The sequence below is a fragment of the Aedes aegypti genome, chromosome 1, assembly GCF_002204515.2.
Source record: "Aedes aegypti strain LVP_AGWG chromosome 1, AaegL5.0 Primary Assembly, whole genome shotgun sequence".
In the NCBI taxonomy this organism is placed as follows: Eukaryota; Metazoa; Arthropoda; class Insecta; order Diptera; family Culicidae; genus Aedes; species Aedes aegypti.
The window spans coordinates 170,949,795-170,971,205 of NC_035107.1; the positions used below are offsets into that span (position 1 = coordinate 170,949,795).

Sequence of the window (21,411 nt, forward strand, 5' to 3'; positions counted from 1 at the left end):
TGAGCTATCAATGCCCAGCAGAATTCGAGGTTCAGCATGTGACTCTATGGGTAGTCCAAACAAATGCTGGAAATGTTTCACCAGACCCGTTACATACATTGATTGAGCTGGCAAATCAAGGTTCCGCACTGTATGTACCTCTGAAAAACGGTAGCATTGTTCCGGATCAAGGGCGCCGGCTATTTCCGTTGAGAATACTACAGAGTCTTGTTCATATCTTCCTTAACCATCTGTCCAAGAAATGGAGAATTTTCACCGCGGAGGTTAAGCTCCTCCCACAAGCTGTGCGCAATTAGAGTTGAAGTCGAGCCCGCATCGAGAAAGGCGTAATTTTCAATGAGTTTTCCTTTACCATGTATCGTTACACGAATATACTTCAACAGTACTTTTCCCAGCGAACTGTATTGAGCGTTGACTGACGCTAGTGCTTGATATCTGCTTCTAATGTTTGTTTTCATCGTGCAAAAACCAGTGGTGTAGAAAGCCGCACCCATTCTGATTGCAGGGTATCTTTCTCTCACAGGTTTTAAAATGTTTATTCAAATATTTTCGACAAATCTTCTTCTCGTTCACTAACGCCTATCGAGCATTTAGTGCCATATTAAGGAAGTTGCTGCATTTTTCGAGCGAATCGCATTCATCTCCGCATGCCAAACAGGCCTTTGGGTCCACCGAGACTGGATCGGTTGTGAAGTGCGCATGGATTCCCTCGAAAAATGCAGCAACTTCCTTAACATGGCACTAAATGCTCGATGGGCGTTAGTGAACGAGAAGAAGATTTGTCGAAAGTGTTTGAATAAACATTTTAAAACAAAACGGGAAATTTAATTTGTTCCCGGAACATTACCACTAGCCTTAAGAAGTCCCCAATCCGGATATGTCCTGGGGCCCAAATTCGCATAGTGGTTAAACGGGCAGCGATTCAGAAAGACCATGCTGAGGGTCGTTGATTTCCTAGGATATAGAGAACTGTTTCTCAACCTTGATAACGGTGAAAAAATGATTCGCTATGAGGTGTTCGTTTCAGCGTGCTTTTAACATGGACGGGGTTCCGCAGACCCACTGTTTAGAAACGTGGCTATAGAGTATCTTCTTGCTTTTACCCGTAACGCGGATAGATCATCTTTTTGTGGTACGTTGTGGACTAGGATTTAACATATTGTACTCTTCTTGTCAATACTTATAAGTTACGGTCGGAAGAGTAACAGGCTGTTAAGACCCATTTATTTGTTTTGAAAGATGGGGAGGTCGAATTGGAAAAATGACTTAATCAGCATGCGAGGCAAGTTCTTTCCGAGTTTAAGTGCTTATCTTTTGATTTCTAGGAGGGAGAAGATCCCCAATCAGTAAAATAGCAGACATCCAGTCATCTAAAATCAGCTTCTTGGTTTTATAATAAAATACCAAAATGTCTGATGCGATGAAAACTGTTCACAGTTTAATATAAAACCACTTCGGACCTTATATCTGGAAGCAATAACTTTATACCGATACATGGTCAAAATCTGTTTAGTGAATATGTATATGTGAAAATGGTCAGTTGGCAAAAAAACTCTTAATCTAACCTAATCTAATAATCCTTAACTGAGGAGGTGCTCTTGGCTTAAAAGTAGGCTGTTCTAATTGGGACGTAATGCCAGAAAGAAGAAGAAAACATGTTCCATACAGCTTCAAGAAAATTAAATGAAGCAGCATGTGTAGCCTTGTCTCACAACAGAAGCTGAGCTGATGGCCCTATGCCATGCAAGCTGTGAGGCAATACGGGTTGTTAACTTGCTGAAAGTCTTGAGAGTAGAAGTGAAGTTACCGTAGAAAATAGAATCATAGATAGCCGTAGCGGTAAACGCGCAACTATTCAGCAAGACCATGCTGAGGGTCGTGTGTTCGAATCCCACCGGTCGTGGATCTTTTCGGCAGTGCTGGAAAAGTTCGCATCACGAAGCAGTTTACGAGTGTATACCAACGCATAACAAACATCACAGACTCGGGAACTGGCTAGGTGTGAGTAAGTCCACACCCGTCTGCTCGGGAGAACATGTCAAAAGAAGTAGCAAAAAGCTCGGGAACGTTACTCGCGAGTAACCGAGCAAGGTGTGATTTATTATTGTTTTGACAGGCATTAATTGTATAACCATCAAATCGACAGTAAACTACTAATTTTCTCAGCTTCAGGGCATAGAGTATCTTCGTACCTGCTACACGATATACACATGCAAAACTGGTCATTGGCATAGTAAGCTCTCAGTTAATAACTGTGGCTGAGAAGCAGGCTCTGTCCCAGTGGGGACGTAACGCCAGAAAAAAGAAGACGAAAATGTCATCACGGAAGCACAGAGAAATTAGACATATTGACGTCCTGAGAAGTTTGGTTAAAGAATTGATCCAGAAATATCAAATGGGTTTATCAGTTATGGACATAATGCACCTTTCTTTAATCCATACTTGAAAATTTAATTGTTTTCAATTTTTTAACCAATTTGTGTGTTTCAATAGCTTGATATCAAATATATTTTGATGTTCAAACAAAATTTTCGGTATGTTTAAGTTTTCGAGAATTTACGTATGGCCAAACAGGGAACCACAAGAGCCATAGCTAGTACACTTTCCAAACAACTGCACTGCTCATAACCACATATTTGTAACATTCGACAAAAAGACATTAAGTTTGAATTTTTGTCGGTATGAGAAGAAGCTAAAATTTTAGAAAAAAAATTCAAATACCTAGCAATATTTAGTTGAAGCTGTACAGCACTTATCGAATATCAAGCGAATAGTCAAAAAATAAACGTAATATATAATCTGGAAATAATCGAATTACGGATTAAATAAATAAAACAAATTGAATAAAATAAAATCTCTGTTGAATACTTCTTCCATTTGCGTTGGTTAAACTAAATTGAAATAAACTTATATGACTGTAATACCAATGTCTACAAAGATTACTAATATTAAATTTTAATCTAAGTGCTTTTTCTGTCTTGGTACGATGCGAAAATAAATAATTTTTGATAGCAAACATTCGAACTATTTAGTGGAAAACCTATAAATGAAAACCGAACTTAGTACTGTACCACTTAATTCCATTAGAATTTGTATCTCTTAACAGATACGCGTATTTTGACCTTAACTGCAACAATGTCGCATGATAATGAACGCACTGTATACGGTTCTAGCAGACCACAATTTGAAATCGGTATATCTCAAAATCTAGATAATTTCGAAACTTGGGGTCTTCAGTAAATATGTTCTGGAGGTGGAACGCTATCTGATGGTACCTCATAAAACTCAGAATCCGACCACTAGATGGCACTAGTGAGCATGAACACTTTCGTTTTGCCGATTAAAAATTTTACCACCAGGCGGCGCCAGTGATGTTTTATGCTATTTGTTTTGTGAATATCTCAGAAGCCTGGCCACTTTTAAAAATGGTGTATTCGGCAAAGTTGTGCAGTAGCCCAAGGGCTATCATTATTTGAGCCGAGAAATTCAATATTTTGTCACCAGGATGCGCTACCCAAGTAACCACTTACACGCTATTTCGCCTTTTTGAGCTTATAGGGTTTTTATACGGCTTATATAGGGCATGTCAGCTGAATAATGTAACGCAGGGCAAATTAAAGTACTATTTGGTTACTGTTACGTTTGTTTTATGGATATTCAAGAATCTTCACATTTTAGAAGGATGGCATCTTTGGAAAAGTTGTTCAGTATCTTAAGAGCTATCATTATTTCAGCTAACCTATTTCAAATTTAAAGGCTTAAATAATGATGAGCTACTGAACATCCAACTGAAGACTTCATCTTCTTATGTGGCCGGGAACCTGATATAGCATAGCATAGATTGTCTGTACATGTCAATGGTTGCTCCTACAACTATGTGGTCGAGCTCCTGATATATTGCTGTATGCGTTTGAAATGCAAATATCAAATGCGGTAAGATTTTCAACAAGGAAGGCGAAGTCAAAATTTGATTTTCTTTGCTAGGTTGCTAAGTATCCTTTGGTTACTTTATGTTACCGCATTTGAAGCTCAGTTAGACTTGATTTACATGTCAAACGCAAACAGAAATATTTGCAACACAGATGTTTCATCCTCACACCTGGGGTAGATCGCTGTTTTCGACGCACTCTGGATATGCATCCTAATGGCTTGGTATTTTCGACAAGGTATTTTGAAATAGTTTTTACTACATTTTGACTCCTTCGAATTAGATCTAGATAGGCACAAACTGATCTAGATCAGTTTTATTTTTTGACAGGACCATCATAGCAAAAAACTTTCTTCTGTAAAGTTATTCATTGAGGCATTTTTTAAATTTATTCTGAAGACACTTGCCTTTTATAAATGACGTTTATTCGTGATTTTGACCTTTTAAATTTACATCATTTACTAGTTAGATTTTCAGATTGAATTAAGCTCTTAATAAAAACAGTTCAAAACATCAAAAATAAACAAATATAAATCAATAGATTTATATAGAACAGATCCAGTTGTACAATTTATGTCAGTGTCACAATTCATTCAGAAACGCTCACAGAACACAATGCATACGGAAAATGGACCACGAAGGCAGAACGTTTCAAATTTGGTGAGAACGAGCTTTCGACTATCGACCGTCTCAATGAGAGAGAACAAGAAAAAAGAAGCAAGTTGAAAGACAGCGACTTTAAAGCTTTTGAAAGAATGTGTGAATGGTGGCGGAATTCCGTATCTGAATGACTACAGCATTTCAGCCCTCAATCTTGTGAACAACTTTGTCGAAGAAGTGTTGTACAGAGTACAACGCGCCACTACTCGCGTTATAAAAATTTGCGCGCAACCGAAAGGTTACATCATATTTACCGATGCATTCATGTAAGCATTTAATCGCACTTCCATCTGACGCAGTTTCTGTTAGGACATGGTTGCTATAGACAGTACTTGCATAGATTCGAACGCGCATAATCCCCTACTTTCGTGCTCCATATGTGCTGGTGTCGTTTGAGGCGAATGAACTGGCTAATCAAGTTTAAAGCCTCATAAATAAATACAAAAAAAATGTGCTGGTGTAGAGGAAACAGCGAAGCATGTCGTGTTCGAATGCCCGCGTTTCAATATTGGGAGAGTTCGCATGCCCGGACAATATAATCCACAGGATTTGTGGGGATGCCGAGTGCTGGAATGCAGTTACTACGGCTGTCACTCACATTATGCTGGAATTGCAGCACCTGTGGCGCGTCGATCAAGAGTCGGCTGCAGAGGGCTAGCCCTATCGTGGCTGGTCCCCTGTAACAATGTTTAGGTCGGTTATGAGAAGCAGTTTGATGAGGCTTTTCCTGCTGCATGTGTTAAGTGCTATATGCACAGGTCCCTCCTCGAAGTAATACCGTAAGATGGATCCGGGGAGAAAAAAGTCTGAGATCAAGGGTAATTTTCGTGCATTCTGTTCTCCAAATACAGAGCATGGAATGGTTCTAGTGGGTCGTCGGTGATGCGGCATCCACACACTTCCTGAGTTACCTTCTGCAGATCTCCCACTAGTGAAAAAAGGCTGTGTACTCCGCTATAATTCTTCATTCTCTTGGCTTTCACTGCAAGCCCTGTGTTGGTGCTGTTTCGTTCTCGCTCACGGGAGGGTTGAAAATAAGCCTTGCAATAAGAGTTAAAAAGTTTATAGCGCGCACCACCTAATAAAATGAACGCCAATTTATTCAGTGCATTTAATGTTTTCGTCATTTTTCAGGAAATGTTTATTGAGGCTAGTGGGGACACGGTGAATTTGTTTATTTTGTCAAATAACTGTTACAATGCTAATTGGATACATCCATTTATCGTTGAAACTGTTGATTTGACATCCCCCTGATTTTTATTCGAATCGTCTCGTATCTTTGAAATAGCATCGATTTACCTACATGTGAAACTGAATTTTAAAGCTCTCAACGACTGCGCATACTCCAAATGCATAGTTATCTGTTTCTAAATGTTTAGAAACAGATAAAAATACAGAAAAAACTTGAGAATAACATACAGTCAGGCCTTTAATAAGACGTCTGATGGAGATCTGACTGAATTACTGAATCATAAGGTTACATGATGTTTATTACATGAGCTCTGAAAGCTGGGAGGAATTCTGGAAACTATAAGAAATAAGAATATATTGGAGCTATTGCAGTGAATAAACAATTTACGACTCTTTTCTGCTATTGTTGAGCCATTGCTATTCAAATGAAACGAAGAGTTTCTACGCTTATGCATTTTTGACATAATCAATCCAACATAATTAAATCAATTGATTTTTGTCGACAAAATTATCAACATAATGAAAGTTTGGACCATTTGAAACATTTTCCAGAATAGGAAAAACTCGCATCCGACCTCACCGAAGATGGATTGATTTCGGGTTTCATCCATTACTTTTGTGTGTGTTCACCGTTCTGTTGTATTTCCAATCCATTACACATGCCTTGCAACGACGCGTTTATCTGCTGTGTCTCCTCTGGGTCGAAGCCTGCGTGGCCAAGCTGTTGATGTTTGTTCAAAGACATGGTCAGATCTATGGAAGGAATCGGTTGCTGCTGACCGGTTGCCGAATGTGGCAATTGTCCCACCGGGAACTGTGATGCTGATGGTGCAGGCTGATGATTGGCGGCCTTGTCCACTGATGTGATATAAACTGCGAGAAGAGAAAGAAAAGATCTGGTTCACTTAAGTGCAAATACATGCCGGTAACGTTCAAAGGCCCAGAGCTATAAAAAAAGCAATAGAATTGGAAAATGAGTAAACAACCTTTGCGATGCTTCATTTTTGTGAAATTCGGCACGTTCACGTCACTGCAGCAGTTATGAAACAGGAACCAAATGGTCACGATAAGGTGATATCTTGCTTCCGTACACGAGTAGACAATTGACACCGACGCAAGATCACAATTTTAACACTAAAGTTAAACACCATTGGGAACTTTGATAGTATCTTTGAGATTAGTTAGAGTCGTGTACATTTATGTTGGCAAATATTTATTAAAGCTTAAACACCACGTTTAACTGCTGCGATGCTGTGTTGTCCCGATAAACACTTCGATATCACTGGTAGCCAACACAGGCAATCTTAAATGCTAACCCTTTACAGAATGATAATGCCAATGTGTAAATCATCGCACCTCAGATAAATGCTAATCAAATGAATAAACATGATGATACATTAAACTGATTTCAACTGAGCTTTGCTTTGGTGGGATAGAAATGTTGCATTTTATTGAGCAATCCGTGCCATTAGAAGTAATCTAATGAAATCCTATGAATCAGACGACACTTTTTTTTGCTTCTATCTTAACGCCACACGCACCGATTCGGCAGAGTTCTGCCGCATCCGCGGCTACGAGCAGACTGTCAATATTGGCGTTATCAATTGATTTAATTCAGGGTATTGTTTGTTTATCACTAACAGATTGCGGCTGTTTTATTCGCATGTGTGCAAAGGGAGACTATTCTGAATATTTTAAACGTAACTTCTTCCACACACAAAATAAATGATTGGATTTATCTTTTCGGTTTTATCGCCTGTTTGAATACACTATTATAGATTTTATGTTTTCTCATGTTAATTGCGTAGCTATAATAATTCTCATAAATATCGTATATTTCGGCGATTTTAATTTTTTGGTATTCGACGCCGATTTATTTTCTGTCTTCAATTAACATGCACATGAAGCAGTTTTTGAAAATAAATTCGAAAACGATATAAATTGCATGTAGGGCTTCATGACAGTTACAGGAATGCTATAATAGTACCGTGCACCCCCGCTAATTAGTTCTTTATTTGACGTCAAGCATTTTGTAGACCATTCTAAATTACATTGTGTTCTTAATATCTTCTTAATATATATATTATAAATTTCTTGAGAATACACGATTCATAATACATTCCTCAGTTACTATTTGTTTTGCATATCAAAAAGTATTTATTCAGATTTGTTCGAGACATGTTAACATCAATCATTTCAAAATGCTGATAATATATGGTCATCATCTGATTCAACGGACTAAATTTAGCGTAGTTCGTGTAATGATGATGACCTACTGTGAACAAGTAACGATTGCGCAAGTGACGAGTTGGAGTATAAAAATTCAGGTTTGAAAGTATATCAGCAGAATCAATGCGCTGTGAAACAATATCGTTGACAAGAGAAACCATAGCATAATCACGACGCACTTTCAGTGATTTCATATTGATAAGCATGCATCGTGATTCATATGATGGTAGAGGAAGTACTGACCAGCCTAAATTTCGTAGTGCGTATAATAAAAACTGCTTTTGTATCGATTCTATACGTTCTTCGTGTTTTTTTTTTTGTGTAAGGTGACCAAACAATACTACAATATTCTAATATTGATCTTACATATGCAACATAAAGTATTTTTAATGTGTAAGGAGCACGAAAGTGTTGGCCAAATCGTTTTATGAAATTGAGCATATTTCCTGCTCTATGAATTATTGCATTATAGTGATCTACAAATGATAGTTTTAAGTTTAAGATAACTCCTTAGTCTGTTATTTTATCACATTTTTTTACATGCTCGTTTCCTAAAACAATAGAAATATTTGGTGTGGTTCGTTTTCTGCTATAACTTATGAGGTTACATTTTTTATATGCAATTCCAATAAACTTTTGCAGCACCACGTGTAGAAAATTTGTATCTCATTCTTAAAAACATTATGATCGTCATCATTCTTTATTTCTAAAACTAGCTTCATGTCGTCAGCATATATAAGGACCCTCAGTTTGTTTAGAATATAAGAAACGTCATTAGCATATAAAATAAAAAGAAGAAGGCCTAAGTGTGACTCCAGATGTAACATGCATTGGATTTGATCTTTTTCCATTGAATTTTACTATTTGCTGACGATTGTTTAAATAGGACTTGATCCACTTAAGGAGACTCATTTCGATTCCCATTTTTTCAAGCTTGAAAGTCAACAATGGAATGTCAAGTTTATCAAATGCTTTACTTAAGTCAGTGTAAAGAGCTTCTTTGAAGTAACCTTTATCCATTGCACTCAGTGAGTAACTTACAAATTCCAGAAGGTTCGTAGTGGTCGAACGACCTTTGAAAAAGCCGTGTTGAGCGTTTGTTATACGATTTTTTATTTATGCCAACATATTTTTGTTTACAATTGACTCGAAAAGTTTTGAAACACAAGACATAATAGCAATACCGCTATAATTTCGAATGTCCGATTACTTACCTGATATATATATTGGTATGAGGAATGATTTTTTCCATACCTTTGGAAATTGACCAGTTTGCAGACATATTGGATAAAAATAATGGAGTTGTAAGTTCAGTTGCTAAATTTTTTATCAATCCGGGTGGAATTTCATCTGGCCCTGATCCTTGAGTGGCGTCCAAATTTCTAAGACCAAACAAAATGTCTTAAATATTTATAGAATTAACGCAAACATCACTCGGAAGGTCAGCAAAATGTGAAAATTAAGAATAATCTCGATCGTTTTCCGAAAATGTTGAATAATTTTCTTGAAAAAGTTTTGCGAAAAGATTGCAAATATCTTCAGAATTATTTCCTACTTTTACATCCGAAGTCATGGTTGATGGAAAGTTGCACGATTTGAGTTTTGTATTAACGTAATTGAAAAAATTCTTTGGACATGACTTTATTTCATTTTCAGCTTTTATGTTGTACTCGGTAAGTGTTGTAGAAATGGCTAAATTGAGTTGGTCGCAAATAACCAAATATTTTTCTAAATCGTCTGGTTTTTTATATCTTCTGTAAACTTTGTGAGCTTTTTGTTTTCGATTTTTCAAATTTATCATTTGCTTGTTGAACCAAATTGTATTTTTTGAGTTGTGATTCCTTCATCTCTTCTTAACAGGTACTTCCTTCCTAATGGTTTCCCACAATAAATTGTTAAAGATTTCCATTGCACATTCAATATTAACTTGATTTCTCAAAACAGATTGCCAAATTGCCGTAAATAATTTTAGTCTAATATTAGTATAATTGGCTCTACTATAATCGAAAATATTCGCATCCACATATTCGTGAGGAGTATGATAAATATGCATAAAAATAGAACATTCTATTGCCGTGTGAAACGCATCATTTTTCTATAATGGTGAAATTGACTCACTTACACAGAAATCTTCATGCATATTTGTCAATAAAAAATCTAGGTAACAGTTTTGTTAATTTTTTACGTCATTTATTTGATTGAGGCCTAAGGATGCAGTTTTGTCAAAAATGAATTGCAAAGTTTTGTTATCGCCAACAACAGGGAGTAGAATACTCTCGTTTTCAAAATTAGGAATGAAATCTGCATTACGTTGATTGAAATCGCCATTAATATGCACCTTGTTTTCGGGAGGAATTTGAACGGTACCTAATGCAAACCATCGGGGTTCATTTTTAATTTGAACATCTAGTCACCATAGAACCATGCTTCTGGTTATCTCTTTCACTGTTTTGTTTTGATTCTGCGTTCCGTTCCACAGCATTCCATTTCACTTTTTCTCCGTTCCATGAGCGAAATGACGTTTGAACAATTTTTAATCTGAACGATGTGCAAATTAGCGGGGTATAAATTAAAAAGTGTTTCTATTAGATGTTGTCAAACCGGATCTGGTGCAGAGGTAGGAAGCCCAAAGCTTTGAGCAAATACTTCTCCAGTAGAGATGTTAGGCAAATACAGGACGCTTCGATGCTTACTGACTCTATGATGACTTGCTTAATTTTCACTACCTAATAAAATTTCAATCTTGTCGGTCCCTTGCGACGCCTATCTATCTATTCATTTCATCATTTGTAAAAATCTTCGACAGATTCCCTTTACCTTCGAGTCGCATGACCGATATGACCATAAACAAAAATAATATAAAAGATTCCGAGATTTCTACAGAATACAAAAGATTGGAAATCTCAAGTTGTTACAGATTTCCATAAAATTCCACTGAAATCTCAAAACTTGTATATGTCAGAATTCCATTAAAATTTCCACTCTACGACAATCCGTTATCCTTTATTACGGCTAAAACTCCAGAGTGCATGTTGCTATCCTATAATTCCTACCGATATTTCAGAATTTAAAAAAAAAATCAGACTTCCTTTTTGACTATCAGAACTCCCAATTAAATTCATAATTTCCACGAATATTCCCGAATTCCAATCGATTACTCAATTATTGTACGAAAACACACAATAATTAGGGAAAGAATCTAAATAAATATCTAGATATTCTTTTTCTAAAAAAAAAAAATGTTAAAACGATAATTTTTCAAGACCGTTTCTTCGCACGACCTCATACAACTGTCGTTGAAAGAGATCGGAGTCTTAAAATAAATATGGGTTGATTTCAAATATATAGATATTTGAAAAAAAAAATGGTGTGGCTAATGTCTGTTACATTACCGTGGGGTTGACGTAGGACTAATATGGATACAACATCGATCAATTCTGGGTCAGACTCTAACAACAGTGCGGTAGGCTTTTTCCGAGTTTGGGGTTTCAAAGTAAAGTAGTAAAAAATCAGTGGGGGTTGTGCACAAGACACGACAGTATGACGTTTACTACGCCATGTGATTTGCTGCATTTTAATTTAATTCAATTGTCATAATTGCAACCCTCCTTTAGTTATAATGCAGAATGTAATGGTTTGTGAATTTAAGAACAGTGAGGAGCTCTCTGTTCGGAGAAGTGCCCCAGTCATCGATATCGTCATAACCACCGTAAATTTTAAATTGCCGTATTGTCAATTCTTCTTCTAGGCATAACGTCCTCACTAGGACAGAGCCTGCTTTTCAGCTTAGTGTTCAATGAGCACTTCCACAGTAATTATCTGATAGCTTTCTTTGCCAAAGTTGCCATTTTCGCATTCGTATATCGTGTGGAAGGTACGATGAGACTTTATGCCCAAAGGAAGTCCAGGAAAGTCTCATTACGAAAAGACCTGGACCGACCGGGAATCGAACTCGGACACCTTCAGCATTGCTTTGCTTTGTAGCCGCGGTCTCTAACCACTCGGCTCTAATCGACGGCACTGCAGCAGCTTCCTCGGAAACATCCTCAAATTGCTTTATTGTCAATTATTCGTAATAAATCAGATATTGTATGATGCTACGAGATGAATTAAGGCCCAAGTAAAAATAGCGCAAAAGACAAAACTGAAAAAGCAGTTTTCTCTTTTCAAATAGACAAATCGAAGAAAATAAAAACACACAGCCCTTTTATTTGCCAAATAAAAAGGCTGTATGTTCTTATTTTCATCAATTTATTGTTTTAAAAGGAGAAAACTGCTTTTTCAGTTCTGACTTTTGAGCCATTTTTTCTTGCACCTTAACTCAAGAGCGGTCGCGCATTCAGCCATCTCCAGTACCACCTCGTTCGTGTTGTGGGTTGTAGGACATTTCCCAGAAAGCCAAACCCCAGAACGACATTCCCCAGAAGGACGTTCCCCAGAATCCCATTCCCCAGAATCGTTTTTATGCGTTATAAAAGAGTGGAAAAAATAAATTTGGTTAGGGCGTCTGTACCAGTGATAGTGACAATAGTAACGGGTTGAGGAATAAAAAATCGCCAGAAAATAACGGAAGCTCGTTTTTCATATCTGAATACGTCATATGAAAGCTTTTCTATTCTATTTTACGTAAAAAATAATCTTGGAATGATAAAATCATTGAATATTTCAAAAAAGCATTTCCTCCATTATTGGAACATGTTCCAGTAATAGTGGTATTTGCTAACGGATGTTCTTATCATAGTGGTTTACATTGATTTCCCATTGAAACCCACTATTATAGGAACGTCCTACTATTACCTATGCAAAGGAGCAAAAAAGTTAAGGTTTTTAATTGTTTTCTACTATTTCCTTACTATTTTCCAAACAAATTTTATACACATTCATATCAATTTAGCAAGGGCCATATTAGAAAAATAAACATAAAAATAAAAATTGCCTACAACACGCTTGAAACCGCACTACCACTATTATTGGTACACAAACTACCATTGGATCAGCCACCCTATTTAGTTTTACTGTCGTTAAAAAATGTACCTGCTGAATTGATTAGAATTCCCAGAAACTTCGAATTCCGGACACAGGCGTCAATTAACTCAAAATATTATTTGGTCAAAATTATTATTATGGATCTCAAGCAAATAAAATCGGGATGGAGTCAAAAAATAAATATTTTGAAAGGCGAGTGTTTGCTTCTCTTTTCTCAGGCAAACCATCTGGGGCCGTCCATAAACCACTTGGTCATCTATGGGGGTGCATGGTTTGGCCAAAGACCACAGTCTATACAAATTTCAAAACGTTTGTACGGGCAAAAGACGAAAGATGGGGGTTCGAAATTCCAAAATAATTGTGTACGAGGTTCACCAACCAAAATCTTAAGGGGAAATACTGTTTAACAATTTTACATCTGCTGAACATGATTTTGCTACTGTCATTTCCCTAAATATCATTTCCCCGAATGCCAGCTTACCAAATGACCCATTTCCCCAAAAGACATTTCCACGATTGACTCGTTTCCCTGAAAAGTGATGCAGTTCAAACAGGTACAAGAATAGTCTTGGGGAACTAGGTGCTGAACTAGAAAGAATGATAAGCAATTAAAAGAAGAAGATAATGTAGATTATAAGGTTATCCTCGACTAAATATGTAAGTACATTTTGCAAAAAATGCCGATGATGGTAAAACTCGAAAGAACCGCAAATCAAGTAAAGAATAGTAAAAAATAGTCATCAAGTTATGACAATTATAAGAGCTAAATACTTTTTGGGGAACTAGGCTATTCGAGGAAATAGGGTATTCGGGACACTGGCATCATGGGAACTGGCGTTCGTGGAAACGAAATTTGGGGAACCGTCATTTGGAGAAAAGTAGCACAACCGTTCAAAATAAGCTACTCTTACATATGTCATACTATGTTTTATAATCAAACTTGACCCAAGCTATTGATTTTTTTTTGTTTTCATAGTTATTCTTCCTTGTTTTAAAATTGGCTGTTCTTTCTTATTAAATAATTAGTGTAATATGCTTCATATGTACAATATAAATTGATGGAATTAATTGATGGATTTTTTGTTTGCTTTCATAGCAAATTATCCTTTCTTTTGAACTTATGCTGTTCTTCCTAGGTTTATTGTCTTCGTAATTATGTAGATTAATGAATCACAATTACACTGGCCCACATTAGTCAGACTACAATAAACTACTGTAAATATTTGAACAGAATCTATCAACTCTAAGGAGGGTTTAAAGCAGCTCGAAATTTGTAAGGAGAAAAATGTCAAAATATATAAAAATCGTCCAAGCGGTTCTAAAAATTTCTAACTAATAAATGGTTCCAAAGATTTCTAATTATTAAATGGAAGACTGCAACAAATTGAAAGTGCTGTCGTTAACTATGAAAACTATAATTTGGATTTCCTCGATTTTTTCAGTTAAATTTGTTTACTATTTACTATTTACCATTTACCTAAATTTTAACAGCCCAAAAATCTCTTCCAATTTTTTTTTCTGTGGAATGTCCCATTCTGGGGAATGTCCTATTGTGGGGAATGGATTTCTGGGGAATGTCTCATTCTGGTGAATGCCGTTCTGGGAAATGTCGTACAATCCGTGTTGTGTATGAAAAGCGACCTTTTCTCAGGGTGCGTGTACTCAGTACACGCATGCGACTAATCTTGTGTTAAGAGATTATAGCAAGTAGGTAAAAATGTCCAAAATGCCACTTTAAGAATTTGTGACGTTTTCTCTTAATGAGATCCACATTTTAACACCATTCTAAGTCCTAATAGTAACTTTACAATATTTGCTAGCTACCACATTGAAAACATTTCCAAAATTTGAGTTTTTTAACGATCTTAAATCGTGTAGAAAAGTTGGTTGAAAAATGGGGGTGGTTCAAAACGACCGAATGGGTGGGGTAGAATGCCATTTAGTATGCAGAACTAAGAGTAAGCAACCATGTTTCTCCATGAGTTTGCTCTGTGGTATGTAAACGCTTATTTGTTAATAAAATCATCGAAAAACCTTAAAATTTAGGCAAAAAATTGAAAAATGATGAATTTTACCGGGAATTTAAGGAAAAATCTATGAGTTTATGTTCAAGAGTTGTAGCGGCTACTCTTGGGTAAACAAATGTTAACATCGTTTGACAAAGAATACAAATGTAAACGCTGTAGGAATAATTTAATGAGGTGAGCCATTTTACCCCATCAGTGCGTCTTGGACCATGGGGTAAACACATTAGGAAATATTTCACAAATAACTCTTTAGTAGGGTCAAATGGTCCAAAATGCCACTTTAAGGATTTGTGTCGTTTTCTCCTAATGAGATCCTCATTTAACGCCATTCAAAGTTCTTACATTAACTTTACAATATTTGCCAGCTACCATCATGAAAATATTTCCCAATTTTGAGTTTTTTACGGTATTAAATCGTATAGAAAAGTTGGTTTAAAACTGGGGGTGGTTCAATATGACCAAATGGATGGGGTAGAATGCCATTTAGTATGGAGAACTAGTAGTGAGCAACCAAGTTTCTCCATGAGTTTGCTCTGTGGTATGGAAACGCTTATTCCGTAATGAAATCATCGAAAAACCCTAATATATAGCAAAAAAGTGAAAAAAGTTGAATTTTACCGAGAAATTGAGGAAAAATCTATGAGTTTATGTCTAAAGGTTATAGCGGCAACTCTTCACAGTTAAAAATAATGAAGACTACACGTCATGTAAACTTCATTTATGTCATGTAAACATAACGTCATGTAAATTTAAGTCTGAAATCATGTAAAAATGTGTTATATGTCATGTAACCACTCGGGATCCTGCTGGATTACATGACATATAATTGAAGTTTACATGACATATCATGTAAATATCCATGATACTTCACGCTCCAATTATGTGCATTATATGTCTCAGAAATTTACACGTTTCGTTCGAACTGTGTTGGGTAAACATATTTTAACATCTTTTAGCAAAGAATACAAATTGAAACGTTCTAGGTATGAAAGAATGAAGTGAGCCATATAACCCCATCAGTGCGTCTTGGATCATCTTCCCCTACATATTTGTTGACCCTGAAAAGGGCTGATTGAATTGTTGAATTCGAGTAATACGGACAAATTTGAACACGGACACTGGGGTCGCCCGATGAGGTTTGATGATTCTCGGATGCCAGTGACAGCCACAGTTTCCCGGGATCTCACTTCACTCTTGCCAATCTTGCAATCTTGCCAACATCGCAGTTGTAGTTTACGCCGATGAATTTCTCGATCATCTGCAGGGAGGACACGTTCCGTTCGTTTAGGGCTGCGATGGCTCCTGTGGACTGCTTTCTCTTCTTCTTCTTGGAGGCAGCAGCGGTGAGGGCTTTGGCTTCGGACGGCATCTACTCTCGGTCGGTTGACGGTCAATTTGATTTGAGCGAAGCAAGACAAACGGGGAGATCCTTCGCTATCGATGTATATGCCTGACAGGCACGCCCGATCAGAGAAAGCCGATCTGTTGTCTGCTAAGATGCGATCCAAGCGGAGAGTGAAAAGCAAATGACGTCAACTTTTCTTTAGCACAGTCAAAAAATCGATTTTGACCATTTTCTCATACAAAAAAATGTTAAAAATATTTTGTCATCAAGTATCAGAAGCTTAACTATAACAAAGTAAATTTACATCATTTACTAGCAAAATGTTCAGATTTAATTATGTTTTTGATAAAAACAGTCTAAAAATAGTGTTTTACAAAATCCAGGATAACTCATGAAGCGGCAGATTGCGGCAGCTAATTTTTTGTATACGACTAGTCAAGAACATAAGTTTCATTGTCCCGAAGAAAGAAAAGAGATGACTTCTTCAAAACACTTCGTCAACATGCAATATGCTTCAGAAATACATTTGAAAAATATAAATTCATGAAAAGTTTCACAAATATAAGCTTTTTTTAACATATTTTCATCAAATTTTCAAACCACAACAACAAAAAAGCCCCACGTGGCCCCACTTTTCTTTCTTCGCGACAATGAAACTTATGTTCTTGACTAGTCGTATACAAAAAATTAGCTGCCGCCATCTGTCGCTTCATTTTGTAAAACACTGTTTTTAGACTGTTTTTACCAAAAATATAATTAAATCTGAAATTTTTGCTAGTGAATGATGTAAATTTACTAATAGTTAAGCTTCTAATACTTGATGACAAAAAATGTTTAAAAATTTTTTTTATGAAAATATGGTCAAAATCGATTTTTTGACTGTTTTTACTAAATTGTCATATATCGTAATCCACGTCAGTGATAGAGTGTAAGTGTCTTCCGAAGAAATGTCAAAAATGCCTCAATGAACAACTTTGCAGAAGAATTTTTTTTGCTAGGACGCTCCTATCAAAAGATAAAAATGATCTAGATCAGTTTTCACTTATCTAGATCAAATCTGAATGTGTCAAAATATAGTACAAGTTATTCCAAAACACTTCGTCGAAGACACCAAACCTCTAGGGTGCATATCTAGAGTACTAGAGGTTTAGGCCGTCGAAAACAGCGATCTGCCCCAGTGTGCGACATGAACCTTTGATGCCTTGTCTATCGTTTGAGGTGCTAATCAAGGAATTCCGTTAAGCCAGCAAAAAGTAATAAATGTTTAAAATATTTCATGCCAACGTAACGCTCTTGGTTTTGAAATTCCAATTTCACTCCTGTATATAGAAGGAAAACGGCAAAAACACTCTAGCATATTCTACTTGAGACAATAATGATTATTGTGAGGGCATCTTCAGTGGGTTACAAATCGTATGGTTAGTTACAACAATATGTAATTCGTCATACGATTTGTAACTTTGCTAAAGATGGATTTAACAGTTGAAAATAGTCAATCTGCAATTACAGCAAGCCGATGTTCAGATCATTATGTCTAGAATACGCCTCACCGACACTATCTGATATCTTACTCCTGGGAGGAATTAATCTGCTCATCGATAGCAGTACTGTTTGTCACTCTATGCACTTGGTTTTTAGATCACCACACTGAATTATGAATGCATTTTTTCAACAATCACTTGAACGAAACATACCCTACGCTGTTTGTAATACTACTGAGAGGAAAAGATGTTTCAGAGCGTTCAATATTGCTAAACATCAGTGCTTCTTTACGATAATATCCATATAGATGCAATGATAGCAGTTGAGATTGTTCAGCTTATCTGTTTTTTTTATCTCAACCGTGAAAATCGTCTAAGGTAAACTTTGCATTTTTATTTCACTGTTAGTGATCAGAAATAATGTCAATAAAAAAGCTGTACTCGATAAAGAACCCGGCGAAAATGTTCATCTAATACTCATATTGATCTATGTGTTTCTCTTGGATAAGTAAGATTTGAATACTTTGAATAAAGCGTAGCAAAAGTTCATATATCGCCGACATTCGATTGAGAAGAATATAGGGTTTGTTCAAAAACCGATCGCTTTATATTAATAAATTAGATAGCGTAATCCAGGGGCAAATTAATCACTGGGGCAAATTTGATCAGATGGGTAATAATTTGCATTTCATTCCAAGTATGCTTGAGGTGAAGATGCATCGAAGCCAAACCTTGAATTTTCAAGAGCACACATCTAGAGAACCAGATAGCGGATCAAGCTGAAAAATTGATCGATTGGTCGCCACCTGGGAGGGAGAAACCAATACAAAATTTCTTTACGTCATAGTGAGCCGGGATTCCGCTGTCACGAACTGTCACTGTGTGCCCAGATCTCAAACATTGAACTAACATGGAAAAAGCGCGTAACTGATTAGAACACATTTTCGCATTTCATCAAAAGTGACAAAAATTGAATGAAAATCAATTCATGCACATAATGCAAGTAATGTCACGTGAGCACCTTTCAACTGATTGAATATAAAGTATCGAAAAACGCATGGTTTTACTTTTTCCAATGAAAATTAATATTTGGTGCGTAGAAAACTGTGGCCCTTTTTCCATGTTTGTCAGGAAAGATCGAAAGTACACAACAAAAGAAAACTAGCGATTTTCCCCAAGCCTGCCTTGATTGTTGTTGGCAAGCTGGAGTTATCTTGCAGTTCAAACAAACTTTGTTCTATATTTCGTGTGTAGTATCGGTGCTTCCCTCCCTGGTCGCCACCAGCGAGCCACCAATCGATTAAGTTTTCAGCTTGACCCGTTGTCTAGTTTCTAGTTTTGTGCTCTTGAAAATTTAAGGTTTGGCTTAAAGAATCGTGGTTGGTCTGCGTGGTGCGAGTGCGAACAAAAGAATCGCGTTAGTAGAGTGTGGTCTTTCGATTGCATTGCATGTACCTGTGGGCGACGCAATCAGGACCAATTATATTCGGTCCACGTTGTACGAGTTCTCAGTCAGTCTGTAGGCTTAGAGCAAAGCTGAAAGTGAATTTTGGCTGCTCAATCGAGGAAAAATGATTAATTGGTGTGCTCGTTTCTTGCATTTATTTCAAATCTATAAAATATGTATGACTGCATATTTAATCTTTACAACGGTTGGACTTAAATATGATTTTTCAACAAATTATGAATGGAAAATCACTGTGAGTGTTATAAGTTAAGTTAAGTTATTATTTATTACTTGACTAGCTGAGACAAGAGTTGGAGCTAAACACATAAAAAATCAACATGATTATACGTCAATTGCCCACTGCATTGCAATCATTTTCGAAGTCAGTGAATAAAAGTCGCGGTGTCCCAGATATGGCTGAATGGTTGATGTAACAGTTGAGCGGATGTTGCGGGGTCTAATGATATGCGATCGACCCCAGGGGCTTTGTTAGATTTCATACTTTGAATGGCTCTTTCTATCTCCTGCAGTAATGGAGCTTCGGTGTTAACGACTAATATGCCGAACCCTTGGTGGATCATGCTGAGGTGTTGGTGGCCGGGTTGGTACTTGAAAAAGTTGCTGTTGCTGATCAGTGGGATCGGTCCAGTGTCCAGTCTTGTCATTCACGGGCATCGTCGTATTCATCTTTGTCCGCTAAGGCGTCGTTAGATATTGTAGAAGAGACGAATGACGTCGGTTGCTGTGGCATTCTCACCTTCGTCAGCAAGGGAAAATGCCCACGCTCATTTGTTCCACCTAAATTAGCATTTAACTTCCCTTTTTAGAGCCGAGTATCGTTGACGGTAAAATGCTTTGACTCCTCTGGTTTTCGCCCGCTCTATCGTGGCCTTGGCATCTTTCCGCTCCTCTATCTTCCTCCAGGTTTCATCGATGATCCACTGTCCTCTCCGAGTGGGTAGCTCACCCAGATTATTTTCGCTGGTTGTGATGATCCAGTCAACCAGAATGCACGTATAATGAAATCATCTTTTGCGTTATGCGATGCTTATATGTGCAATATTTCACGTATAAGATGTGGTGAAAAGGCCTTATACGTACAAAAGTGCATATTTTATATGATGAAACATAGCATTCAATGCGAGTATGTAGATTTTATTGCGAACTAATTTATACTCTTATGCGACTTAATTTATGATAACAAAATTTATTTGACAGCTGCTACGGATTGATCCGAATTACTTTGTACGAGTATACCAAACGAAACGAAATGTACATATGAGTTCGTAAAATAGCGTTTTATGCGAGGAAACTCATCGATGAAACGATTTCAACCACCAAGTAGTGCGGATGTGATGCAATTTGTATGAGTAAACGACTGTGTTCGTAAACTGTTATGCGACTTCTGGTTGTCTGGGGAAGGCATTCTTGATTTCGATTCTCCATTGCTCTTCTACGCTGCCTCCTTCTGAAATGTTTGCATCACGAGTCTCCAGTTAATCGACGAAGGACATAATCGTTGTGACAACTTCCAGTCGGCGTGTGTTAAATCGATGTCCGACTCTCTCCTCCTGTGGACGAATCCGCGTAATGCACAGACACACCTCGCCGATGAGAAGATGATGGTCGGATGCGATGCCAGCGCTACGTTTATTCCGCACATCAAGAAGGCTCCGTTTCCACTTTCGGCTAATACGGATGTGTTCGATTTGATTTTCAGTAAAGCCGTCACGGGAGACCCACGTGACCTTGTGAACCAGACGATGGGGAAAGAGCGAACCCCCGATCACCAGCTCGTTGTTGCCACAAAACTCTGCCAACAGCTTTCCGTTTTCGCTCATTTCTTCGAGACCATGGCGTTCCATGACGGGTTCATAGCTCGAGTTGTCGGATCCGATCTTTGCAATGAGGTCGCCCATGTAGATTTTGATATCACCCTTCGGAACCTTATCCACGACAGCATTGAGTTGACTGTAAAAGTTCTTTTTTGTCATGCAATTCGGCAGCATCATATGGCGCATAAGCCGGGACTATGGTAAGGTTTCGAATCCGTGTTCTTCGTGGCGACGATTATTTTTTCATCTATTCATTCCAACTTCATAAGCGCAGCGTAAGTT

At 37.2% G+C, this 21,411-nt stretch overlaps 1 protein-coding gene across 5 annotated transcripts in view; it reads right to left on the bottom strand.

Annotated features, from left to right (window-relative positions):
* LOC5567762 (sodium/hydrogen exchanger 9B2) overlaps window positions 1-21,411 on the bottom strand; it is a 121,671-nt gene that overhangs the window by 33,054 nt on the left and 67,206 nt on the right. The window contains exons 1-2 of one of the 5 annotated variants that reach the window (XM_021853399.1): window positions 17,938-18,082; window positions 6,394-6,652 (exon numbers count right to left, since the gene is read on the bottom strand). In XM_021853399.1, the coding sequence (XP_021709091.1) occupies window positions 6,394-6,652; window positions 17,938-17,962 (284 nt within the window). In that variant the 5' untranslated portion in view covers window positions 17,963-18,082. Of the gene's footprint in view, window positions 1-6,393; window positions 6,653-6,765; window positions 7,406-17,916; window positions 18,083-21,411 lie in introns of those variants that run through there. The other 4 variants (XM_021853392.1, XM_021853424.1, XM_021853410.1 and 1 more) reach the window with 4 other exon arrangements.